Raw genomic sequence first — 27293 nt, 5'->3', positions numbered from 1 at the left:
CAGCTAGGAGACAGGTGTGGAGCTGATTTTCCCCACAGCCCTCAGAAGGAATCAACCCTGCTGACACCCTGATCTTGGACTTATAGTCTCCAGAACTATGAGAAAAGACACCTTTGTTGTTTAAGCCAGCCAGTCCATGGTACTTTGTTACAGCAGCCCTAGCAAACCAAAACACATGGCAACCACTTTGTTCCGGAAATAAAGCCTCTTTTATCTCCTTAACCTTGTTCCAGGACCACTGTGACCTGAGCACCTAGCGCCCTGCTACCCACACCCCCTGCTCCACGACAGCTTCATGGAACAGGCTTGGTGATGTCTGTGAACTCAGGTCCCAAAGTTTGCCTCTAAACTCCAGGCCAGGAAGCAGTTAATACCATGCTGGTGTAGGGGGTTGGGGGGAGACAGCACCAGCATCATCCAAGGTCACATCCCTCACCCCTGGCCTCCCCTCATCAGATGGCAATCATAGCCTGAGAGATGATAACACAGATTATCCATGGTTTGCAGCCTTATTCAGCTCCCTTATAAGGGAAAACTATGCCCCTAGAACTCTTGCAAACTGGAGTAGCTATTATAAATCTGAGCTTGCAGATGAGAGACTGATGTCATCCTCTCTTTTCACTAAAAATAGAAAAAAGTTAAAAGAGGAAAGAAAATGTAAGAAACCATCTCTAGCTCCCCACCCCCCTCTCTCTTACCAACACACACACACACACACACACACCACCTATACACACAAATTCTTTTCCACTAGCTTGTGTCTCCTTTTATGGATGCGTATTCACAAGAATACAGATACTGGTTTCTGTCCCCTGGGGTAATGATGATAAATATGCCAAGGTCAGCAGCTTCATCAGCCATGGAAGCTGCTCACTCTGGCAACTGCAGATAATCATTTACCTGGTGAGACTGGTTGCCTATACATCAATTCATGCTTCACCATATCGCTGAAATGTCCCTTATCTCACAAAAACACTTGTCTTATTGTGTCTTTCTGGTGCACAAAGAAATTCATACATGATTGTTTTGCTTTGGAGTTTTTAAAAAGTCTTAGTCATGATTTTGTGGGGGAAGAAGTTACTAAAAAACAGGGACTAGATGGAAAATAACATCAGTGTGTTGACAAAAATATTGTTCCACATTTTAGAAAGTAAAAACTCAGACTTCAGTATATCCAAAAGATCTTCAATGGAAAATTCCTCCTAGCCTAACTCTCTTCTAATAGGACTAATGCTTAAAAAAAAAAAAAAAAATCCACCAGCTTTTATTGAGAAACTACTATGTGAAATGCACCATGTTAGATGATAGGAATACCAACATAAATAAGACACAATTCCAGATTTATTCTAAGCAACATGAAATCTGTACATAGTACACAAAGGGAAGAAATGTATGTTAAATTTCCCAAATGTTCGCTTTTTGAGAACTATGTTCCTATATTAAAGGTAGAAAAAGTAGAATCATATGGTACCTCAAGTCAAATATACCAACTTACAGCACCCATCAGTTTTCAACCATGGCTATATAAATGGACATTTGGATGGAATTACAGCTATTAAATGACTTGCCCTGATACACGAGTATATATGACTTACGTGAACAGTCTGGCATGTGTGTCTCAGTGGGAAAGGTTGAATAGCTGCCTTGCAGCACTCATTAATAAGCAGGTAGCCAGGAACTCTACTTTAAGCTCGCCAGGCTCTGTGGAGACACAAAGAGAAATGCAAGATGGGATTTTTGTCCTAAGGGAGCTCACAAACCAGTGGAAAGGACTAACCTCACAGCATAAGACAGTGACCCATCCATGTCAAGACAGAAGGAAGCGTTTGTGGCTGTGAGATGGACTACATGTCTCTCATTAAATATTTACAGATGAATAATGTAACTCTGGGTATTGTCCCTGACGTATAGTACAGATTGAGAAAAATAGGCACAAATAAAGGCCAAACTACTTACAGATGATTTTTAAAGTGCTGTATTAGGGAAAAAAAGAAATGTTTGCAGGGAACCTTAAGAACAATCCCTGATGTTTTATCAGTTGTCCTGTGTGTATGCAAGGCCCCAGAGTGTCAGGATTGACAGCTAGGACTTGAGCCAGCCTGGCTTCCAATCAAGACTCAAACACCTCCCCACTTTAGGGATCTTGGTCTGAATATATAACTTCTCTGTGCCTCCATCTCTTCATCTCTAATGAGATGATAGTAATGGTACCTAGCTCAGAGAGTTACTGTGAGGACTGAATGAATCAGCGTAGGGAAAGCTCTTAAAATAGTGCCTGAAACAAAACTAAATGCCCTCTGTCCCCAAATAGTCAATACTTGAGTCTTACATACTCACTTTATGCAACACTCACTTTAAATCTTTACATACAGGAAATAATACAGATATAAAACCATATAGCACAGGGAGATCAGCTTGGTGCTTTGTGACCACCTAGAGGGGTGGGATAGGGAGGGTGGGAGGCAGATGCAAGAGGGAGGGGATATATGTATATGTATAGCTGATTCACTTTGTTATAAAGCAGAAACTAACACACCATTGTAAAGCGATTATACTCCAATAAAGATGTCAAAAAAAAAAAAGATTTAGACAGGAGAGTCTGGAAGGAAAAAGGAGAGTGCATTGCATCTTAAACCAGACAGCTGCTGGATACTGGAGTTAGCTCTTAGAGAAGAGCTCAGTGAAAATAACTGAAGACGGAAGACTAAGCGTGTTTTGGATCTTGCCTAGTTGCTGTTACTATCTAGCACTTTGGAAAAAAAATATTGTGAAAATTTACTAAATAAATAAAGCTTTGGCAATGTTAAAAAAAAAAGATAAAAATCTCAAATAGAGCAGCTCCCTTCTGTAAGATATTCCACGTTGCCAGTTAATAATAGGCAATATTGGGGCTTCCCTGGTGGCGCAGTGGTTGAGAGTCCGCCTGCTGATGCGGGGGGCGCGGGTTCGTGCCCCGGTCCGGGGGGATCCCGCGTGCCGCGGAGCGGCTGGGCCCGTGAGCCATGGCCGCTAAGCCTGCGCGTCCGGAGCCTGTGCTCCGCAGCGGGGGAGGCCACAGCGGTGAGAGGCCCGCGTACCACAAAAAAATAAAATAAAATATAATAATAATAGGCAATATTAAAACTAAGTATTTTTTTTTCTCTGTGATAATGAGCTATTTTTTGTCTATCTAAAATTTTGAGATCTGGTGATTATTACACAGTATCAGGTTTGCACAATCCTTGCCAGGAGTGGGGCATCTGTGGATTATTCCACTAAACAAGAATCCTACTGTATATAATTCTTTGTGTTCCTCCTCCACCAGTTTGGTTTTAGGTTAAGTATTTGTTTAGAGTTCAATGTGAACAATAGAAAGGCATTGGCTTTTACAAGACAGGGCTTCTTCCTAAGCAAATGAAGTATATAGTAAAATGTCTAATTGAGAATTCATGATACCATGATTGATGATGTTCTCAAGTTGACACTGAAAACCCCAAACATAGGGCTTTAAAAAGTACACAACTCTTCACTCTCCTTCACTTGAACTCTTTCAGATGCTACCTGCATGTAATCCAATTCATAGAGCTGTTCATTACAAAAGAAATCTCACATTAATCTTATTTGGAAAGGAGTCTCCATGTTTTATATAATGTTGGGGGGTTAAGAGTTAAGTAAAAATAAAACATATTCCTGGGTGCTAATTTGCATTATATTAACATAAATTATTACACAAACTTAACTTAAGAACATCCAGGTGTATAAAATCTCCAAAAACACACTCTGTCAAATCAAGGAAATTTCTTATTTACTACACATAATAAATGCTTCTGAAAATAAACAATTTAAAAAATCAAGGTTAAACATGCCGTTTGACAAATCCACATATGACTGAATAAATTTGAAGTCTGTGGTACACTAATAGCAACAAGAAAATCCAAACTCAGCTCAAGTACTGACTTACTTGATTCAATTCCTCACTGGTACAGCCTAACAGAAGAAGAGTTGTATCCACTTCTGGGCATAAATACTATTTGTCTCGGTCTTGCCTATTCTTCTGACACGATGTCTAGCATTCATTTATAAGACTTATAAAGCTCAGAAGAAAAAAGCATGACAAAACAGCCTATTGTTTAAATATAAAGCAATCAATAAAACTAGACTCAGATGCCTAGATGTTGAAACTATTAGACAGAGACTTTACTACAACTAAGAATTAACATATTAAAAGATCTAGTGGAAAGTTACACAACATGCATGAACAGATATGGAATTTCAACAGAGAGGAACATTTTTAAAAAGAAGCCAGGGCTTCCCTGGTGGCGCAGTGGGTAAGAATCTGCCTGCCAATGCAGGAGACACGGGTTCGAGCCCTGGTCCGGGAAGATCCCACATGCCATGGAGCAACTAAGCCCATGTGCCACAACTACTGAAGCCCACATGCCCTAGAGCCCATGCTCTGCAACAAGAGAAGCCACTGCAATGAGAAGTCTGCACACCACAGTGAAGAGTAGCCCCACTCACCGCAACTAGAGAAAGCCCGTGTGCATCAATGAAGACCCAGTGCAGACAAAAATGCATACATACATACATTAATTAATTAATTTTTAAAAGCATTTATTAAAAAAAAAAAAAAGAAACAAAAAAAATGCTAGGAAAAAAAAAAGGTATCAGGGATGAGTAATTCCTTGAAGGGCTAATTAGCAGACTAGAACCAGTTGGAAAAAGATTAGTAAACTTAAGGATAGGCCAATAGAGATTATCTAAACTGAATTACAAAGATTTTAAACGTGTAAAAGAAAAAGGAGTACAGAATATCCAAGAGGTACATAGGACAATAACAAGTGGTCTAACATACACGTAATTAGATTTCCAGGTAAAAGAGAGAAGGAAACCAGAGCAGAAGAAATATTTGAAAAACTATTTCCAATGGCTAAGAATTTCCTAAAACTACTGAAAGACAACCACAGATGCAAGAAGCTCAAAGAGACCTAAGCAGTTTGAACAATGTTTAAAACACATGGACACATCACAAGCAAACTGCTGAAAGACAATTTAAAGAGAAAAATCTTGAATGCAGCTAGAACAAAGACAGACATTATATAGAGAAACCAATGTAATTAGAGCAGACCCCTTGCCAAAAGCTAAGCAAGCTAGAAGACAATAGAGAAACATTTCTAAAGTACTGAAAGAAAAAAAAGTCAATGAAGAAACCTCTACACCCCCAAAGAAATATCTCAGAAAATAAAGACATTTTCTGAAAACAAAAGACAAGATAATTCATTGCCAACAGAACTACAAGAAATGTTAAGGGAAGTTCTTCAGGTAGAAGGAAACTGGGACTTACTCTCATAATTATAGAGCACCAGAAATGATATTTTTAAATGAGAATATATGTATGTATTATAACATATATAATGTTATATATAAGTACATATATTATTTTATATAAACATGTATATAATTTCCCCCAAAGAAAACTGAACAGGCTATATTTTTAGCAAGGAGAAAGAGAGACATTACATAATGCAAAGGGTCTGTTAGATAATAAGATAAAACAATCCAAAATAGAGCTTCAAAATACACAAAAACAATTGAGATAACTGAAAGGAGAAACAGACAAATCCACATTATACTGGAGACTTCAACATTTCTTTCTCAGTAATACAGCAGATAGACAAAAGAATCAGCACCAAAATAGAAGAGCTGAACAATACTATCAACCAGCCGTATTTACTTTACATTTATTAGATACTTTACATAAAATAGCAGAATATATATTCTTTTCATGTGCACATGGAACGTTTATCAATATAGAAAATATTCTGGGCCATAAAACAAATTTTGACAAGTGTAAAAGAATTGAAATCTCTGACCACGAAGGAATCAAACTAGAAATCAACAACAGAATGATATCTGGAAAATCTCCAAATATTTGGAAATTAAACAACACACTTCTCAGGAGAAACCATAACGAAAATCAGAAAATATTTTCAGTTGAATCAAAATTGAAATACAACATAACAAAATTTGTGGGGAAATTGATAGACTTTATAGTACTAAATGACTATATTAGTAGAACAAAAAAGGTCACAATGATCTAAAGTTTTTACATTAAGAAACTAGAAAAAGAAGGGATCAAAGCAAGGAGAAAGTTGAGAATGATGATGAAGATAAGAGCATAAATCAATAAAATTGAAAAACAATAGTCAATGACATCAATAAAGTCAATGACATCAAAAGCTGACTCTTTGTAAAGATCAATAAAATTGACAAACCTTTAGCCAAACCGAAAAGAAGAGAGAAGACACAAATTTCCAATATACAAAATGAAATATGGGACATCACTATAGATCCTACTGATATTAAACGAATAATAAGAGAATAGTCTAAACAGCTTTATGCCAATAAATTGGATAATTTTGATGAGATGGGCAAATTCCTTGAAAGACATAAATTACCAAAGCTTATTCAATAATATTAGATAATCTGAAGAGTCCTGTATCTATTTAAGAAATTTAATTCGTAGTTAAAAACCTTCCCACAAAGAAAACTTCAGGCAAAGAAGTGAACCACCAACATTTAAAGAGGAAATAATGCATATTCTACACAAGCTCTTCCAGAATATAGAAATGGAAGAAACAGTGCTCACTTTATGGAGCTAGCATTGCTCTGGCACCAAAACCAGACATAGACATTACAAGAAAAGAAAACTAGAGACAAATATTCATTATGAACATAAATGAAAAAATTCTTCTTCACAAAATATGGAGAAGTTGAAACTAGCAATACATAAAAATGATAACATATCATGACTAAGTGGGATTCATCCTAGAAATCTGTGATTGGTTCAACACTCAAATATCAATCAATGTTAATTCACCATATCCACAAACTAAAAAGGAAAATAATATGGTCATTTCAATAACGGAGAAAAAGCAACTGACAAAACTCAACATACTTTCATGATAAAAACTCTCAGCAAACTAACTTCCTCATTCTGATAAAGGGAATCTGTTGATATATAAAATCTTGAGCTGACATCATACTTAATGTCAATGATTGACTGTTTTCTCCCTAAGATTAGCAATGAGTCAAGAAAACTTTATCTCACCACCTCTATTCAACATTGGGTTGCTGTTTCTAAACAGCACAATAAGGCAAGAGAAAGTTATAAAAGGCAAAAGTAAAACTATCCTTTATTACAGATAATATGACGACTACATAAAATATCCAAAAGAACCTACTAAAAAGCTATTAGAACTAAGTAAGTTTAGCAAGTTCACAAGATATGTGGTCAATGTTTAAAAACCAATTTTATTTCTATATGCTAGAAATGGACACCTGGGAATTGAAGTTTTTAAAAAGTACCATTTACAAAAGTATCAAAAATGTGAAATACTTAGAGGTAGAGCTGACAATATAGGTGCAAGGTTTGCAGGCTGAAATTATAAAACATTTGTTAGACAAATTTAAAAGAATGAAATGAGTTGAGAGATGTACTGTATTCACAGACCAAGAGTCAGTATTAAGATGTCAATTATCACCAGCTGATCTATAAATTTAAGGCAATCCAAATCAAAATCCCACCAGGCTTTATAACTTTTTTTGGTTGCAATAACAAGCTGATTCTAAAATTTTTATGGAAAATTAAAAAAGCTAAACAGCCAAAATCAACTTTGATAAAGGAGAAAATTTGGATGATTCACACAACTTGATTTCGAGAAAATCTGGTATTGGCATAAAGACAGACATACAGATCAATGGATCAGAATAGAGTTTCAAGAAAAAAACCCACACATAGGGTCAATAGATTGTTTTCAACAAAGTTGCAGAGATTTTTCAATAGAAAAAGTATTGTTTCTTCAACAAAAGTTGCTGGACCAGTAGATATACCTATGCAAAAAAAAAAGTTAACTTTGCTGGATTCATACCTCACACCATATAAAAAGTCAATTTGAAATGGATTATGGTCCTAAATGTAAAGAAAAACACCGCTAGGAAAATGAAAAGGTAAACCACAGACTGGGAGAAAATATTTGTATAACATATATTTGACAAGGAACTTGTATCCAAAACACATAAAATATTCTTATAACCTCATAAGAATACAAAGAACCCAATAAAAAACAAAAGATGTGAACAAACACTTTACCAAAGATACACAAGTGGCAAATACTTACCTGAAAAGATTCTCAATATAATCAGTCATTAGGGAAATACAAATTAAACCAAATAAAATAATACTACACACCTAATAGAATGGCTTTATTGAAACAGGGAAAAACCAAGTGCTGGCAAGTGTGTAAAACAATGTGAAATTTCATATATTGCTGGTGGGAATGCAAAATGGTAGGGCAACTTTGGAAAACAGTTTGGCAGTTTCTTATAAAGTTAAACACACACTTACCAAACATCCTAGCAATCCCACTCCTAGGAATCTACTAAAGAGAAATGAAACACATTTCCATACAAAGACTTGTATGCAAGCGTTTTAGCTGCTTTATTCACAACAGCACCAAATGAAAACAACTCAAATATCCATTAATTGGCAAATAGATAAACAAAGTGTGGTACATCCACACAATGGAATACTACTCAGCAGCGGAAAGGAATGAACTTCTGATTCACACAATAAAATGGATGAATCTTAAAGCATTATGATGAGGGGGAAAGGCAGACACAAAATGCAACATACTGTATGATTGCATATATATGCAATTATAGAACAGGCAAAACTATAGAGACAGAAATCAAATCTGTAATTGCCCATGGCTGGAGTCAGGGGGAAGGAGATTAACTAAAAAGGAACTTTTTGTGTTGATGGAAATGCTTTATATCTTGATTGGGGTGGTAGCTACATGACTGTATGCATTTGTGAAAACTAATGGAACTGTACACTCAAAAAGGGTAAACTGAACTCTATGTAAATTATACCTCAATAAACCTTACTTTAAAAAAAAGAAAAACAGGGCTTCCCTGGTGGCGCAGTGGTTGGGGGTCCGCCTGCCGGTGCAGGGGATGCGGGTTCGTGCCCCAGTCCGGGAAGATCCCACATGCCGCAGAGTGGCTGGGCCCGTGAGCCATGGCCGCTGAGACTGCGTGTCCGGAGCCTGTGCTCCGCAACGGGAGAGGCCGCAGCAGTGAGAGACCCGCGTACCACAAAAAAAAAGAAAAAAATAATTGAAAAATGGAGAGGGAAAGAAAGAAAAAAAGAGAGAATAACATGACAACTAAATGCAATGCATGATTCTACATTGATCCAAGGGGATAATACCTAAGAAGGGCATTATTATGACAATTGACAAATTTTGAATATGGAATGTAGATTTGACAACAGCATTTTATTAGCGTTAAATTTTCTGATCTTGATAATTGTACTATGGTTATAATGAGTGATACCAACAAGGTATAAGAAAGAACAGCCTAAGCAGAATTAAGCACAAGGCAAAACCATACAGAAATTGGTGTGTGTGTGTGTCCAGCGATCACAATAGAAATAGAAAAAGCACACAACCAAACAAGGTATGTGAAGGCACTAAGAGCACATAAATGAGATCTTCCAAGAAGCAAACTATATTCTTCTCAGAGCAAGTCACCCTTTTCCTTGGCACAAAGAGTGTCAGAAAGTCTTTCAAAAGAGATGGGAAGCAGAGGTCAACACCTTCTGAAAAGTGGTTCCAGAGCAGGTGGGGTCAGGGATATACTTAGCCCAGGGATGTACTTAGCCCTTTTTTCTTTGTGGAGCCCTTCCTGAGAATTGGGGAAGTAGTAAGTGTGCAAAGGTTAAGAAAAGACACAAAAATAGGTACAATTTAAATGTATGATAAGCAGTCCCAAAGAAGAAATATAGAGATTCTGCATATGTAGCAAGGGAGCAAAACACTTCAGAGAGAATAACTAGAAAATATCAAACTAAAATTGTTTTAAAAGAAATCCTTTCCACTTCCAGCCTCAACACACGCACCCAAAGCCACCATCATCAACAATACAACCACATGATGTGGTTACCATTTAAAAGACAAAAGATTGCTAAAAATAAAACTACTATATGATCCAGCTACCCACTTCTGGGTATTTATTCAAAGAAAACAAAAACACTAACTTGAAAAGATACCTGCACCCCCAATATTCATGGCAGCATTATTTACAGTAGATATGGAAACAACCTAAGTCTCCATTGACAGATTAATGGATAAAGAAGATGTGGTATATATATATATATATATATATATATATATAATGGAATATTACTTAGCCATAAAGAGAAGGGAATCTTCTTAGTGCCACATTTTTTGCATTTTCCTGCTTTTTGTTGGTGATTTTGCTGTTTAAAAGGCCTCTCAAGCACAGTGCAAAAGTGCTGGCTAGTGTCCCTAAGTGCAGAAAGGCTGTGACGTGTCTTAGGGGGAAAACACACAAGTTAGATACACTTCCTTCAGGCACAAGTTATGGTGCTGTTGGGCATGAGTTCAATGTTAATAAACTAATGATATATATTAAATAAGGTGTCTTTAAACAGAAACACACATAAAATAAGGGTATATATTGATATGTTGATGAAAATGTTGTGACCAGAGGCTCATAGGAACCTAACCCTGAATTTCTCCTGGGAGCAATGGTTCAGTATTTGCTAATTCAATGTTTGCTGTGACCTTATACAACATAACTTCTGTGAATAAGGAGAACTGACTGTTAGAAGGACACATATCCAACTCACAGAGGTAGTTACTTTAGAAGACAGAGTGTGGGGAAGGAAATCAGGGGTTTTGTCAATAAAGACATTTATTAAGGCTGAAAACAAACATTGCAAAATGTTAACTGCCATTGAGTGGTGCTAATATGGGTGTTGGTTATTATTTGCACTCAGTTTAATTTCCTAAAATAAAAATCCTTAGAAAGACACCACAATTGAGAAAGAAAGGAATAAGAGGGTGGTCACCATTAAAAGTATGTCTGCACATGCTACAGTGTACATATACTAAGAGTTAAGTATACAGTCAGCTGTAGGGTAAGCATTACTTCATCAAAAACTGTAACTTGGAAAGGTGAATAATTGCTACTTGGCTACAGCTGGTCTAAACATACAACAGTGCTGCCTGTCTCAGCATTAACTATGGCACAGAGCTAGCATTTATAAAACTTTGGTGAGTTTGAAAGAAATGTTATGAAGTTACACAGCCAGGAGATGCTGTTGCTTGCAATGTTGGCACATGACAATTTATTTGTCTAGTGTCCGATGCCAGTTCACAGCCAAATTACAAAGCCACGTTTCTGTGTCCATACAGAATCACATTGCCTGGAGCTTAAAATCTCTCAAACATATGTAATGGGATATTTTGGTAGTCTGCCTCAAGATAAAGCAACCAGGTTTCAGGAAGTTACATTTTTTCCTAATTATTTCAGTAGTCAATATAAGTAAGTATAATCTCCAAATACTTCAGTCTCCCGTGCAAAATGAAAAGAACACTATTTGCCACATGATTGAGAAGGATGAAGTGACCTGAAATCCCTAGGAAAAAAGCACTTGTGTGTGCAAAGTATCCTTCTGAGTAAACTAAGAGTAAAAGGACACTTGGAAATGTTATCACTAAGTTAACGCAAAGAGGGGCCCTATGTAAGCAAGACCGTTTACGCAGCCTTAGTTCTGATCTAAAGGATGAATTAACTTACGCCAACAGTTTACTAAACATAGGAAAGTTTGCTCAAGTAGTAGCATATTCACTTCTTTTTTTTAAGTAATGAGAAAGTATTTCAAGAGCTATCCTTCCACACTAAATTATAGAAGAGCCTCAATTAAACAAAACAAGGGGAAGGGAGAATCACTGTAATCTCATTACATGAATCTTCTAATTGGTTAGGGCAGAATGCCTTGTCTGTGAAACATCTAAAATGTATCATGCAACTGTCATGCTACCAATAATATATCTAATATTTATTGAACACTTGCCCTGTAACCAGTGCTAATGCTTTTTACCCATTTATTCCTTAAAATTGCACTACGGAGTCAGGACCCAGGATTCCCATTTTACTGCTGCAGAAGCACGCAAAAAGAGATTAAGTAAGTGGAAAGAATGCAATCTCAGACGACTTAAAATTCTTTCACCACTTTAAAATCATTCTGAACTTTAGTGATGTTATAATTCTCTGAGATGATGAAGATATGAGGCTGGGTAGGAATCTCTCTTCATCCCGGGTCATGGTCTGGAATTTTGAATACATTTCTGGCATGAGACTGCTTCATTATCACTTATCCCCAGCTCTCAGAGGCAAAGGGGGGAGTGGTTAAGTACAAATACCACGTAATCCAGTGTCTACTGTAATACTTTCTTAATATACAGTAGCTGCCCATGTTACTGTACTTCTGGTGAAAACCAGGTGTTTGGCAAATCAGTGAAGGTGGCCTGATCACATGCTAATTATTACCTGGCAGCATCACAAAATGATCTGCCCTCATGAAAGCAATAATCTTACTGGCTGAGTTGATGACCCCAACACATTCCAGACTGTGTCAATGGCTCTTTAATTGAACACTCCTACCTCTTACAAAGTTTATTCTTTTTTCTTTAGGAATTTTATTTTTCATGTACTTCGTAATGGCAAAGATGGCCTCCAGTTCAAGGTAATTCCTTCTCATTGACCATGAGAGTCAAGGGGCTTGACTTCTAATTCAGTGTCCTTTAAACAGCTGAATCCTGCTGAGACCCATCATTTTGCTGTCACTGGTGTTTTAACAGCATTTTCACACCACGGCTGACCACCTGCCTTTAGAGTCATCTCATTGTTTCGTTGGCTAGAAAGTCACACAGCATTTCTTAAAAATTAAGTCCACACTCTACTGTGGAAATGGAAATTAAAAGACAGTGAAAGAGGAAAGACTTCCATTTTATGTTTCATTTTCATTGATGAAAACTGCTGTAGAAAAATGCAGTGTACCATTACGAAAGGGTATAAAATATTTGGAAACTCCAACAAGAAAACATCTCCATTAGTAAGTGGGTTTATTGACATAACTGAACACAACAATGTATAACATTTATTCATTTCCCACTGAAAGACTTTCCATTGAAAGTGTTTTTACATGGATTTAGGCATTAAGCATTTTCAGTGATTTTTGCAGTTGAAAGGGTAGGTGGTGGGAAGAACCAGAGGTCTTTTTCAGACTTTCAATGGGACTCACTTTATTACACTACTGTGTAAAAGCAAGAGCTAAGAAATGCAATTGCTCTCTGAATGAAAAAGCTAGGAGCACAAAAGGTGCAAGATAACCAAAAGGTTGCAAATAAGAGCAAACAACTACACTTCTCCCAAGTACCAATACGCTTGGAATCTGAAGCAAGCCCTGGCAGCAAACTAAGAATAACAGTCTATTTCCTGTGGTTTATTAAGTTTGGACCCCACAGATAAGACTGCCAGAAAAACAGCTGTACTTTAAGTGGTCTGGACATTTACTCATCTGAACATAAACAAAGATCAGCTCATTTAAATCCCTGTGTCCCTACTCAGCTATTGGGACAACGGCAGGCCTGGCTCAATGGAGGCCAAACATAAAAGGAGTGGAATGGGGTTGAAGGATCCCTGGACTATGATAGATTTCCCTGAGTCTTCAGGACCCTCGGGGGCTTAAGGCCCTAAACAGAAGATTCACTGTTAGCCTTAGCACCTTTGCAGTGGCCTCCCCGGCACCCCACTGCCAATGAATCTATAACCACGGTGAATACAACCATCCTGTACATCTTCCAAGTGACTGCGTTTTTAGACCACACACAAAATTATTAATGTAAACCAAAGCACTACATTTAGTAATAAACATCTACTTCATAAATATCAGGGAATGAAAGTATCCCAAATAGCTGAAAACAACTGAACAAATAAAGGAGCCTAACCCTAAGTTTAAAACAAAAACATTTTAAAGAAATACAGCAATTATTAACTAAAAGATAAGATTTAATAACATGGAAAAAAACACGGGGTAATGGAGGGATTCATTTGCAAAATATATAATTATTTCACAGTGAGGTTTAAGTACTCATAATCTTCTGGTCTTAGTAGAAACACACAACCACCGATGTACATTTTTTTCACATTTTCCCCCTCTACTCTTTCATATAAAGACAATAACATGATCAAACATTATACTACCAATTGCAAGTCACCTTTTGTTCACTTCCTATTAGGAAATTACCTTGATCACTTAACTGTGCAACTCAAGAGAAGTAGGGCACAGTCGACTGCATGTCACTGATGAAAACGTGAGAAGTACCACATCACATTTATTCCAATCTGGACAGGTTGTCAGAGATGTGGTAAGTGAACTAGAACACTGCCATTCCCTATGGGGTCATCAGTTATGTACATGTTACATTCTTCTATCGAGTCTGGCATTGACATTTCCTTTTCCACATATAGGTTTAAAAAAATAAAAAGCCACAGGAGCAACCCTGACAGAGAAGTCTTGCATGCAGCCTTCTCCTGAGAAACTACGTAATCTTAGTTAACCCCAAGGTCAGCAAAAGTTTTTGTGGTGTTAATGTTAAAAGGAAAATAGTTGAACTTCCCGGCTCAACTAAAATAGTCCTTGAGTTTATTGGTCAGTTTGTTAAATGTTAGAGCTCTTCACATTGTTGAAAAAAAAATAGTGTCTCTAATTATTTAAACATTAAGTTTTCCTGAATGTTCTATCAACCAACAAAGAGTTCCTCCGCGAGTGTGTTAAACTTTACAACCTGTTTACAACATCACCCTTCTTGGCAGAGACCACCAGGCCAGTGGAGTCAGTTGCCAAGCCTCCTTTGTAATGGTAATAAGTTCTTTTTTCCTTAAATAGAAACAAAACTCCTCTGTTTGACACTGAACAAACAAAAAAAGCATGAATCCAAATCTCTTTCTGGTCACGTAGGGAGCAAGGAGCACCCTTTTCTATCCCAAAGGGGGCCAGCCTACTGATTACAATGCCAAAAAAAAAAAAAATCCATTATCATAGCTGCACCAATGTCTGCACGTTAAGAAGGCCTCCCACCTCTGGACCCCACCATCCATTTGTCCCCTACTCTTGCTCTTGACCACCAATACCATCCATTTACTTCACGAGCGAACACTGGGATTGGGAGGTGGTGCAGAATTAATTAGCCATCTGTCCCCTTTGGCCTCTCTGGCAAGCGCACAAAAGGGGGAAAAGAGAAGGTCGGATAAAATGAGATCTTCCCCTGAGGTGGGCTGCGAGGGCCCGCGGAGAGGTGGCTCCTCAAGGCCAGTAAGATGGTCTCCACACCCCTGGAGGCCCGGATCTACCTAGTCGGCAAATCGCTGCAGGAGATGGTCCTCCCGCCTCAGGCTGCCGCCCGCGCCGCCGCCCCCGCTGTCCATGAAGCGGTCGCACGGGAACTCGATGAGGTCCGCCTCGTTGAGCGCGCACACGGTGGTGCGCGGCCGGTGCGACTGGAAGCCAGAGAAGTCGGCCGACACGCCGGTGCCCATGGAGCGCAGGGGCCGTCGGGTAGAGTACATATGGCGAACGTGGACTGGGGCCCCGCCCTTCCGCCTGGCCCGCAGCTTCCTACGCAGCCAGCGCGACGCCCAGGCCGCCAAGGCCAGGAGTACCAGCAGTGCGTTGACGGCCAGCAGGACCAAAGTCAGTAGTTGGTAGTCGACGCTGCTCCGGCTCCCAGGCTCCGGCAGGGTGACCAGCCCCACGCAGTGGTCCCGGGGAGCCACCGGGCAGACCCGGCCGCCTAGCACGCCCTCCACGCACACCAGGTAGGGGGTGTCTCCCCGCAGCTCGCGAAGCGTGGCCGAGTCGCTGCGCTCAGGCAGGTAGACGAAGCGGTGGAATTTAGGCTGCTGGCCAAAGCGGTCGAAGAGTAGGCGGAAGCGCGCACCGCCCAGCGTCCGGGGACTGCGGTGCTCGCGCACCGCCCAGCGCACCGCGGCGCTGTTGGCGCCCACTGCTTCCACGGTCAGGTTGCACAGGATGAACTTGTTGAAGTCACACGGGTCGGATACCAGCGGCGGCAGGCCGATCCCGCCGTCGGACTGGGCGGTGCTCTCCTGCTGCTGCGCAGCCAGGTGCTGCTTCGCCGCGCGCTGCCAGGGGTCGCCGGCTGGCGCAGAGCCCAGCGTGGCCGTCGGGGTGGGCTCCGTGTGGGCAGGATCCGACGGAGTCGTACGTCCCCGCTCAGGCTTCTCGAGGAGGTCCAGGGGGTGTGGCGCCGGGACCGCGGCAGCAGCGGCGTTGGAGCTCGGCTGCTGGAGGCCCGGGCCCCGCCGGCTCAGCCTTAGGGCGCTGCGGTTACTCAAAAGCTCCCTGGCGGCCCCATCCCAGGCCAACCCTGGCAGAAATCGACCCCGTTGCTGTGGCTGTGGCTGTGGCTGCGGCGGCGGCTCCTCCGCGAGGGCACCTGCAGGGGGCGCCACCTCCTCCCCCGGGGCTGTGGGTAGGGCATGCCGCTTGCTCTCGGCAGTCGGGGAAACCGAGGGTGAGGGAGCTGTGCAAGACCCGTTGTGCAGTTGCTGGTCATCCAGGTAATCCAGGTACTTGCCCCGCAGGGCCGGAGGGTGGCGACACTGCACGAAGACGGTGAGGAGCCGGCCCTGCGAGTGCCAGTCACCCATCCAGCGCTTCAGGTCCCTCAGCCGGCAGTCGCAGGTCCAGCCGTTGCCGTCTAGATCCAACCGATAGAGGGCTGGGCTGGAAGCGAAGATGTCCCCGGAGAGGGCACTGAGCGCATTGTCGCGCAAGCTGAGCTCGCGCAGCCGGCCCAGGTGGCCAAAGATAGTGGGGTGCAGAGCGGACAGCTCATTGCCGCTCAGGTCCAGCGCCTCCAGGCTGTGCAGAGGCTCCAGCAGCGCCACGGGCAGCTGGCTCAGCCGATTGCCCTCCAGGCGCAGCTCGCGCAAGGCCTCCAACCCCCAAAAAGCCTCGGGCGCGAGGTGCGTGAGCTGGTTGCCCCTAAGCGAGAGTAGGCCAAGGCGCGGCAGGTGCTGGAAGACGCGCGGCCCGAGGTGCTGCAGGCTGTTGGCCGAGAGGATGAGGGTGGAGAGGGAGCGCAGCGGTGCGAAGGTGGCCGCGTGGCGTAGGGAGGGCTGCAGCTCGTTGGCAGAGAGGTTGAGGAAGCGCAGCTTCCCCAGATGGGCGAAGGCGTTCTTGCCTAGAAAACGGATCCGGTTGGACTCCAGATGTAGGTAGAGCAAGTTACCCAAGGGGGCAAAGACGGCGTCCGGCAGCGCCCCCAGGGCGTTCCCGTCCAGCCGCAGCTTGACCAGACTCTCCAGTCCCTCGAAGGAGCCGCGGCTGAGGCGGCTGATCTCGTTCCCGTTGGCGTAGAGGATGCGCAGCTTGCGCAGAGGCGCCAGCGTGCCCGGGGCGAGCGCCTGCAGGAGGTTGTTGCCCAGGTAGAGCTCCTCCAGCCGCGAGAGCTTCTCGAAGGTCTTGGGGTGCAGAGAACGGATCTGGTTGTACTGCAGGTCCAGCCGTCTGAGCTGCCCCAGCCGGTGGAAGTCGAAGGCCGTGATGTTGGTTATGAAGTTGCCGCCGAGGCTGTAGGTGAGCACGTCCTGCGGGCTCGGCAGCGAGCTGGTCTTGGGCACGGCGCGGAGCCCCCTGTTGGTGCACAGGAGGTGCTGGGGGTGCTGGCAGTCGCAGCGCTCCGGACACACCGGCTGGGCCCGCGGCGGGAGCGCAAGGCAGCCGCACACCACGAGCAGGAAGCGCAAGGCGCGGGCAGCCTCCATCGCCGCCCGCCCTGCGTTCTGCGGCCGGATCGTCCTCTTGGCCCGCCGGCTCTGTGTCTCCTCTGCATTCCCCTTGGCCTGGCCAGAGTCGCTCAATGGCCTCTTTCGGACTTCGCAGCGCCGTCCAGCCCCTCCTCCGCCCTTTGTCCGGTGGCTGGCCCGGGTCTCTGAAGGCGGGCTTTGCCTGGCCAAGTCAGGCGGCGCAGGGCGCTCCGCGAGCTCCGGGTGCTACTTGTTGCATTTTTGCAGAACTTTCTCCGGGTGCGCGTCGGGGGCGGGGGGGCGTGGAGGGAGGGAGCAAGACCTGAGCTTTTTGTTTGCAGCTTGAGTCCGGAGAGCTGGATTCCCTGGCACGGATTCTCCCCGCCAGCGGATTCCCCAGCTGCAGGCGGGAGCCCTTCCAAGAGCTCCTCCGGGCGCGGCTTGGCTGCTGCGCCGGGGCGGCTCGGCCCCCGCAGCCCGCGCCTCCTCGCTCCCAGTCCGGGACCGGTAGCGCGGCCTGGGTGGAACAGCCCCGGGAGGAGCCGGGGGTGTGCAGGCTGCGTCCGGAAGGGACCCAAGTCTGCGAGTGGCGAGCAAACCGGGCGGAAATTCGTTCTTCCCACACTCTGCCCCCCGGGGATGCAGGCGGGTGGGGGGAAGGAGATGGCGGAGGGAGGACAGACCCCGGTAGGGGGAGGAGGAAACACTAAGTGGCTCCGCGTCTGGTCAACCGGAGCCCGGGACGCCAAGTGAGAAAAGTAGGGATTAAAAACAGCTGTACGAGTCGGACACGCCGGGCTGGGGGCGGTGGTGGATTACCGGGCGAGCAAACGGGATTTGCAGACAGAAACGTTTTTATTTTAGACGAGCACACCAGTCGCTTCGAAGCAGTGGGAGCGCGACTCGTTTTATTCGTTTTTAAGACACTTGCTCTTCCAGGTGGCCCCCTGCAAGAAGTTGGGGCAGCACGGAACCTGCCAGCGTTATACGGGAAGTTTCGGGCAGCACAAGGCTGGCTGCCAAGAGCTGTCGGTGGGCTACTGTCAGAAGAGGCTAAGTCAAGCCATTCTGGCTGTTGCGTGCTTGAGTTTTTGACATCGTTGTACTGGTGGCCATTAGCCGAGGAGAGGCAGCGCCCCTTCTTAGAGATCTAAACTGAGTAGTTGCTTGGCCCTGCTGTAGGCAAGAGCATGGAGAAAGCTCAGAACTGGTTCTGCCACCGTGAAAGTCTGTCAGACTTGGGTGATTTAGTCCCATTAATCCTCCTCCAGTCTTAAGAGCCCTTGGGGCAGGCTCTGCACGTGTGCATATATATATAATAAACTTCACAGACCCTCTGGTAACTGCTACCTGCTGGGCCCTCCCCCTTTATGCCTGGGCTTGCGGTGACCTTCAAAAATTTGGCCCACACTTTTTCAGACCTGGTTTAGTTGGGGGAGTCTTAACACTTATTATCAATAGGGAGTGGAGAATTTATTAATGGCTCCATTCAGGGCAGCCCCAGTTGAGAAGGAGAATGCGCAATGAATAGCTGTTAATTACTGTTTGTCCCTGCAAGCTATCCCCTACCCTCATCTCAGGGTATTCAGAAAACGTAATTTTAAGGACCTACTGTGTGGAAAATTAAAGGAGAGAGACATATCCTCACCTCAAGAGGCTGACAATCTAGTGGAGAGGGCAAGACAGGAAAGGTCAAATAACAGTGTAAGGCTGTAGTATGAGAAAGCTGCTGAGATGCAAATGGTTTTGAATAACTCCAATGTTAAATGGTGATTAATTGCCTCCTTTAGCGATTCATATAGGCAAGTGAATTTAAAGAAAAATGAGACCACTGGCAGCATAGTCAGTGAACACTTACGGATGAACAGGGACCTTGGGTCCAGGGAGGTGGGGCTGGAGAATGGAAGGTAGGTAGGTGGTGAAATGTCCATTCAGGGCACAGTGAGCAGAGCAAGTTTGCTTGTGATTTGTTTTGAGATTTCTAATACAGGATGAACTTGGGGAACCAAGTATCTTTCTGAACAAGATGAAAGATGAAGTTGCCCAGGCAGTTTTGTAGTTTGGGTTTTAGTTCTCCTTGGGAGAAACCTCTGAAATCCTTTAGTTCTTGACTCCAGTCCTCCTTATGAAGGTCTGGCTGCCCTAGAGGGTGAGGCCCAAGCTTGTACTGTGTAGCACAATTTCTGATCTGGGCCCCAGAAGCTGCGAGGAGGACCTCAGTCCTTGGTGGCAACTGAGGTCATTCGATTGTTCAGAGGAAAGAATACTAAGAAGCTGCTGGCTTTCAAATTGAGCCACTAGATCTACCTGGGATGCAGCTGTAGCAGCATCTGCTTTTGAGACCCTAGCCTTGGGACGCATAAACGGCCTTCTGAGTGGGAAGGAGGTCGGAAACTGAGAGGTGTGATGTGAAAGAGGAAGAAGCAGAAATCAGACCCTCCTCCTGTGCATAAGCTTCCTCTTTTCCTGACTCTTCCAAGAAAACTTTCAGAGTAAAAGAGGCCACGAGGGACATTTCCTCAAAGGTCACTACAGTTTGGACTAATCACTTACTCCACTGAGGGTGTTGTTCTTTTGTAGATGCCTCTAAGTAAGATTAACAAAGTTATCAGACCCCTGCAGTTGTTCAGTATTTTTTTTAATGTCTTGGGTATTCTTTTCCAGTGCTTAATATTTCTACCAGTAGTCCTGGATTGCAGGTAAAAATAACACCTTCCATGGTTTCATGTCAAAAAACAATTGGTTTTCCATAACGTTCAGTTTTCTTGAAGTAACACATCTGCCCCATGTAGTTAACCTTGCTTAAAATAGATAACAGTATGCCAAATTTCAAATAAGTAGAAACAGTTTCTGATAGGTGTCGCTAGCACCCTCAGTCTAGTTTCAGTAAGGGTAAAATTTTGAGATCTGCAGGTAAAGTACGTGTGTGTATGGGTGCGTATACGTTCATTCTGTAAAAGCATGATTGCCATCTTTTTAAGAAATGCTTCCCTTTTTAAAGGCATATAACCTGAGGTCAACTTTACAAATGGATGACATTAAAAAACTTCAGAGTACACATATGTGATATCCTCATGTGCCCCCAATGGTCTCCATGTCTGTGGTGCTGTGTGTTCAGGTGTTTGATTTATTCTCAGACCATGTCTCTCTTCAGGAGTTAAAATTTTGCTTGAATTCGGTAGTCTTAGAGCCCCGGGTAGTGAAGAGCTATAAAAGTAACTCCGTATTGCTGCTGGTGATCAGGCAAGAAGCATTTAGTGAGAATTTAGCATGGGCCAAATCCCAGGATGAGCCCTGGGAAGGCAGTGCTGATAAGACACAGGGCCCGACCTCAGGGTGCAACAACTTAGTGGGGAGACTGATGGGCGGGGAGCAGTTGCAGTGCCGTGGGAGCCCTGTGGAGGTGCACCTGGCTGGACTGAGAGCTTGAGGAAGGCTTCCAGAGGAGGGAAGTGCTGAGTACTACCTATGTGACGGCGAGCAGGGCAGGAAGAGGGGAAGCCTGGGGACAAGTGCAAGAGACTGACTTAGAAACCTCCAAATCTTCTGTCTGAATCTTTGTTGGTGAGGTTCTTTTGACATCTGTGTGTTTTAATAGTATCACACAACCTGTTCATACAATGACTTCCAAATAAATAGTCCCTTATTCCCCTTTAAGGCTTTCAGCAGGGAGTTGACATAATCACATTTGCATTGCAACATCAAGAGGTATCTCTGCCTAAATAAAGTAGGTGCCACACAAAGAAAATGTTATCTCTCTAGTTCTTGCCGCCTCGAACCTTGAAATCTCTGACAGATTTGTGTGGGACATGTGTTGACAGAACATCCAGACCAAGGTATTCACTTATGTAACATACATGCAGGCATTATATAGATACTATATATACAGTACACTCTTGGACCAGGGCAACCTAGGTCCCTACCCTGGACCCTGCACTTTAGAGGGCCGTGTTCCAGTCCTCCTTTGGTTGGCCCTCACCATAAGAGCAGGATTTTGATTTCAGGCTTCCAAAGATATGTAACCACCCACTGCCCACATCCCCACTCCTGCTCGGGATTCCTGGGACCCTGGAATTCCTTACTTAATTGCCTAAGTCTGTGCAGGCCTTTTTCCCATCTGTCCTCTGGAGACCAATCATGTCACAAGTGTATACCCCTAGGGTCAAGAGAAGGCTAAAGGGTAGCTCTCAAAAGAATCTGGAGGTGTGGGTTGGGATTTCAACTCTAATGCCTGGGAGACCTCCAGGAGACTCCTGGTAACGCAGGACCCAGGGCTAAGAGGAGGAACCATGGACCAGTACTCTAACCCCAGGCTTCTCAAACATTGGAGATGTCTGTCCATATGTAGCATTTTAGGAGAAGAAAGTACCTGTACTTGGATTAAAGGACAAGGAGAAAAATTACAGGAGTTTGAAGGAAAGCAAATTTTTTAAAATGTAAATTCTACTTTATTATAACATAGCCTATACTTAATTTTCTATAAAAAGCAATAATTTTTAGTAAGAGTAAGGACAGAGTTGTCTCCATTTAAATGCCTATCTCTTAACTGTGTGATGTCTTTGTTTATGGATGGATCCCAGCTTGATCAGGTTCCAGGAGAGTCAAGTATTGATTATGCTTAAATGTATAATTTGCATAATCACAAGTAGAGAAATTCAGGAAGGAAAGCTGTTCCTAAGAGAAACAAGAGCTCTGTCATTTCACTTTTGGAAAGTTTGCCCTTTAAATCTCAAGCACTCTGGGGGTAATTTCAGAGGTCAGAAGCACAGCCCACTTTGGGCTGGTTCCATGATACATATATGTGGCATAAAGGTTTTCAGCTGTTCTTGCCCAGGCATGGAATCTTGGGCTCACCAGGGATGTACACACTTTCTCCCCAGGCAACCTGTGGTTCCCTTGATCTTCAGCTATAGAGGCAGGAAGGATTCCAGGCCATGTCTTCAGCAGCCCCTGGAGCTGGCATGAGTTGGCCCAGGCTGTCCTGGTGCAGGACAGGTTAGGCGAGAAGAGCTCAGGCCTAGCTCCCCGCTGCAGGGTGAGGTAGGCCTGCCACTCCCTGCTGGAGCGGCAGCCTTAGCTTACTCAGGGCAGCCTGCGGAGACGGCAGCTGTTTCCTCATCCCTAGTGAGCCAACCCCAGACAGGCAGTGTGGCCCCTGACACAGATGAAGCAGGAAACCAAGAGTCCCAGTGGTTCCTTGTCATGCTATCAAATGACCCCCAAAAGTCTCTTTATCTGAATTGAGCCTCATCTTAGCCCCAGTCTGAGAGGCAAGTTTCTTTGCCTTGGGGATTAGCAATGTGAATGAGAGAATCACTGGTTTACAGTATATCTGCTGATTCTCCATTTTTGCCCTTAAGGAAATATAGGAATGCAGATGCCTGGAAAGGTATTAGCCTTATTAAATCAGAATCTCAGGGGGCAAGGCCCCAGCACCTGCATTTATAAGCCACCAGATGATTTTTATGCACACTTAAGTTTGAGAAAATTAATAGACACTATTTCCAGACCACCTGTTCATGATTGGCTGATCATATTCTAGTAACAACAGTAGTAATGCTGGCACTGATGTAGTGCTGAGGGCCAGGCAGTAGTCTAAACACTCTACATAAAGTAACTCATTCATTTCCACACCTACCTAGGGAGGTAGGAACTACTGTTATCCCCATTTTACAGAAGAAGAAACTGAAGAGCTTATTAAAAATACAGGATCCTAGGCCCAGCCGCAGAGAATCTGATTCAGAACCTCTAGAACAGGGCCTAGCGATCTTTGTTTAGCACATTCCCAGGTATCATCTTAGGTATCGTGACGGAATGAGAATTCTTACGGGCTTATTCAAACATTTCAATGTCTCCTTTTCTAGGAGCCTAGGGATTGACAGAGTAGACAAGGTCCATGCCTTCTGGGAGCTAAGCATGGCCGGGGAGTTAAATGCATATAAGAATCCAGGAGCATGGTGCCATCATAAACAGGATGAGCACCATTTGCTATGCTCATAGCAATTATCTTTTGGGAAGAAAATAATAAAGAACTAAAACCTTTGTAGAAAGCATCAGTCCACATAATACTGTATGTGTCTAAGGCCATTTACAAGGTGACTGCTTCCAACAGTTCAAGGAAATTATGTCCGGGGAAAAAAGAGTCCAAGGATTTTATGTCCAAGGAACATCCTTATCCATCAGTTCAGAGATGCCTGATTATTTGAAACTGACGTGTACAAATAGATTGTGTATCTACGGGAACTACAGTGAACTGTGGGCAGTCTGGCAAAAGCTAAAAAGGGAGAGACGGTTGGTGGCTGAGCGTAATATAGGAAATAAGGCAAATCCACATACTGTTTATGGTTACAGTGTACAGTGTTTTTGTGCACCTGAAATTTTATAGCAGTAATATAATGATGTTCTCCCTTAGAATAGAATTGAGTCAGTCGCCTAAGGAACTGCTTTAGGTATAAAAGTGTCCGTTATTCCTAAATACTGAAATATTTGTCATCTCCAGGGACCAGACCTGTAGTTGAGTATGATGGTACAGCTTTTCAGTACTTTTTCATTTGGATTTCTTCATACTACAGTAATAACATTTATTTAACCATTTTATATCCCCACCCAGCTGGAAGGACATCAGCCTTGCTTTATTTCATTTTTGTAGTACTCAGCAACTATTGTTGAACTGTCAAAGGGTTTTCATAAAAAGCTAGAAGAAAATTTTTGAAATGTTAACTGTTGTTATCTTTACATGGTGAGAAGATGAATAATTGTTTACACCCTATGCTTTGGCATTTTCTAAATGCTATACAATTACTATGGATTTCTTTGAAATTAATAAAAAAATTTAAAACAAGTGCTTTCATATTTAATATCTGATTTCACCTCAACATGTCTAATAAGGCAATTAGGTGAGGAATATTCATATCCCCAATTTGCAGGCAAGGATGCTAAGAATTAAAGGAATTAGCTAACTTCTGGAATGATCCACCGCTGTAATGATAGAGTTCAGACCACAATTTAAACTATTGACTTCTGACCCCAGGATCTTATAGTTAGACCTTGCTGGGCTCCCTGTTGATAAAAGCCTATGTATACAACTAATGAGGCCAGTTTGGGGTGATAGTCAAAATATTTAGCAATTGGTCCAATAAGAGCACCAGCCAACCAGGTTTGCCAACCAGGTTTGGCACTGCCTGGTCAGGAGAGACAGAGGCCGGGCCAGTGCCCAGCAGCTGAGAGTGCACTTGCCTGCACTTGTCTGAACTTTTTGAATGGTGCTTTAGGCATCTCTTTTTTCTCTTAATAACTGCATTATTAAAAAGAATTTATGTAAGGCTTGGGCACAATAATCAGTAACCATGAGAAACAACACACAAAGTTTTCCTGGGTCCACGTTTCTTCTAAACTGCAAACTTGCCTAAGGCCTGGTGCGTTGCAGTCACTCAAACTTAACAGCAGGATGTTGGTGAGACGGCACAGATGATCCACTTTGACAAAATACGAGTTTTGTTTTCAATATTTTAATTCAGAAATTGTCTCCCACTGTCTTTGGTGGACTGACAGATATATTTGAAGGGAATTTCATAAAAAAATACTATTTTTCTCACAACTTGATCCGAATTGTTGTAATTAATGGCCTAAAAATATTTGTAGGGAAGACACCTCTTTTGAAGAGTATCAACTTCAAGGATTAGCAACTCATCCTGTAAATATTCAGTGATTTCTTCTCAAAATCTGGAATGTACAAGTGGCAAGTATTCCCCACCCAAGAAACCGCCCCCAGAACTGTGGATATCTCCTTATTCTAATATCACTGTATGGGGCCAAAATAGTGGAGGCAGTTTCATACCCATGTGGTAATTTGGCACGAAAACCATGACTCTGCTCTGGCAAGAAACACTGTCAATCTTAGTAATGGAAATAATCTTGGACAGTGAAATAATTGACTATATACAGTGTAAAATACCCTCAAACTATTTGCAGATTTCATCAAAAGACCAAATGTTTTTAACTTAAGACCAGGAACATGGCAGGAGAGGAAATTAGAGGAAGGAAGCATCCCTCCCTTTTTCAGTCTCTGTAATTTCTATAAAGATTTGCACTTTGATTATGCTTAGTAGCACCATATGCTGGAGTCGGACTCAGGATCAAAGGTTCCAGCCACAGCACTGGAGCCTTGTTGTAGGCGGGATCAAACATTTCTGTTGGTAGAACGCTAATGTATCTGTAAGTACACTCCTCCAGCTTCTATGCATCTCTATTTAATTTCCAAAATGTAATTGGTATACCTCAAACTTGAATGCTTTTTTATTGTCTGCTATGATACAGTGTAGGTTGAAAAAAAAAGTGGTTGTTACCATTTACAGATATTTAGAACTAAAGAATTTTCAAAAGCTTAATGTAAATTGTCAAGTTTTATAGTGTGTATGACTTTAAAAATTGGGGGGAGTGAGGGATGGCTGAACACTGCTTTGCTCTGGTTGATGAGACAACAGATTTTTTTTTCATTCTACTTTTCTCTGCAATCAAAAATTTCTGCGATGAACATTTTTTAAAAAAATAAATTTATTCATTTATTTTTTGGCCGCATTGGGTCTTCATTGCTGCGCATGGGCTTTCTCTAGTTGCAGCGAGCGGGGGCTACTCTTCGTTGTGGTGCACGGGCTTCTCATTGTGGTGGCTTCTCTTGTTGCGGAGCACAGGCTCCAGGCGCACGGGCTTCAGTAGTTGTGGCTCTCGGGCTCTACAGCAAAGGCTCAGTAGTTGTGGCGCACGGGCTTAGTTGCTGCGTGGTACATGGGATCTTCCTGGACCAGGGCTCGGACCCGTGTTCCCTGCATTGGCAGGTGGATTCTTAACCACTGTGCCACCAGGAAAGTCCCTGAACATTTATTTTTGCAGTTAAAAATCTTTGGTAAAAACATACATGATACCATATTCACTCTTGCTTTCTCCATTGCCCTGCCATGTCTTCCTTCCCTTGTTACCAATTGTTTTTCTTACAAACCTTTTTAAAAAATCAGTCTTAATAATGTAAATCATCTTGGATACAGTCAAACAATTTACTGTATGCAGTGTAAAAACCCCAAAAGCATTTGCAGTTGTCATCGAAAAGCCAAACATTTGTCATAAACTGCCCACGTGATGTGTATGGGGTGATCAGAGGATGGAGTCCACTTGCTGAGTCTCTGACCTTGAACCGTGTCAGAGTCTCTCTGATCAGTGGTTCATTTTCTCATGTATAAAAAGGGACAAATAATACTTGCCCAATATATGAGTTTGGGGAAATATATGTGAAAGCTCTTACAAACTATAAATGTTAGGAAAATAGGATTGTTGCTAACATTTCAACTTCCTGTGTGCCTTCTCAATGAGAATCTGAGGTCCTCCAGGGCAAGACCAAGTCTTTTTTTTTTTTTTTTTGTGGTACACGGGCCTCTCACTGTTGTGGCCTCTCCCGTTGCCGAGCACAGGCTCCGGACGCGCAGGCTCAGCGGCCATGGCTCACGGGCCCAGCCGATCCGCGGCATGTGGGATCCTCCCAGACCGGGGCACGAACCCGCGTCCCCTGCATCGGCAGGCGGACTCTCAACCACTGCACCACCAGGGAAGCCCAA

At 43.0% G+C, this 27293-nt stretch overlaps 1 protein-coding gene and 1 long non-coding RNA gene across 3 annotated transcripts in view; one reads left to right on the top strand and one right to left on the bottom strand.

Moving 5' to 3' along the window:
- The window catches only part of TRIL (TLR4 interactor with leucine rich repeats), an 87623-nt gene extending 69708 nt beyond the window's left edge, over positions 1-17915 (bottom strand). Inside the window, exons 1-2 of one of the 2 annotated variants that reach the window (XM_007111526.3) lie at positions 14162-17915; positions 1596-1701 (exon numbers count right to left, since the gene is read on the bottom strand). In XM_007111526.3, the coding sequence (XP_007111588.2) occupies positions 15268-17706 (2439 nt within the window). In that variant the 5' untranslated portion in view covers positions 17707-17915 and the 3' untranslated portion in view covers positions 1596-1701; positions 14162-15267. The remainder of the gene's footprint in view (positions 1-1595; positions 1702-14161) is intronic. The other variant, XM_028489946.1, reaches the window with a different exon arrangement.
- LOC129392134 (uncharacterized) overlaps positions 15644-27293 on the top strand; it is a 25474-nt gene continuing 13824 nt past the window's right edge. Inside the window, exon 1 of the long non-coding RNA XR_008617397.1 lies at positions 15644-15732. This is a non-coding gene — a long non-coding RNA (uncharacterized lncRNA). The remainder of the gene's footprint in view (positions 15733-27293) is intronic.

This window comes from Physeter macrocephalus, chromosome 5 (genome assembly GCF_002837175.3).
Source record: "Physeter macrocephalus isolate SW-GA chromosome 5, ASM283717v5, whole genome shotgun sequence".
NCBI classification, from domain to species: Eukaryota; Metazoa; Chordata; class Mammalia; order Artiodactyla; family Physeteridae; genus Physeter; species Physeter macrocephalus.
The sequence above is the reverse complement of the archived record's forward strand: the minus strand, read 5'-3'. Positions and strand labels throughout refer to the sequence as shown.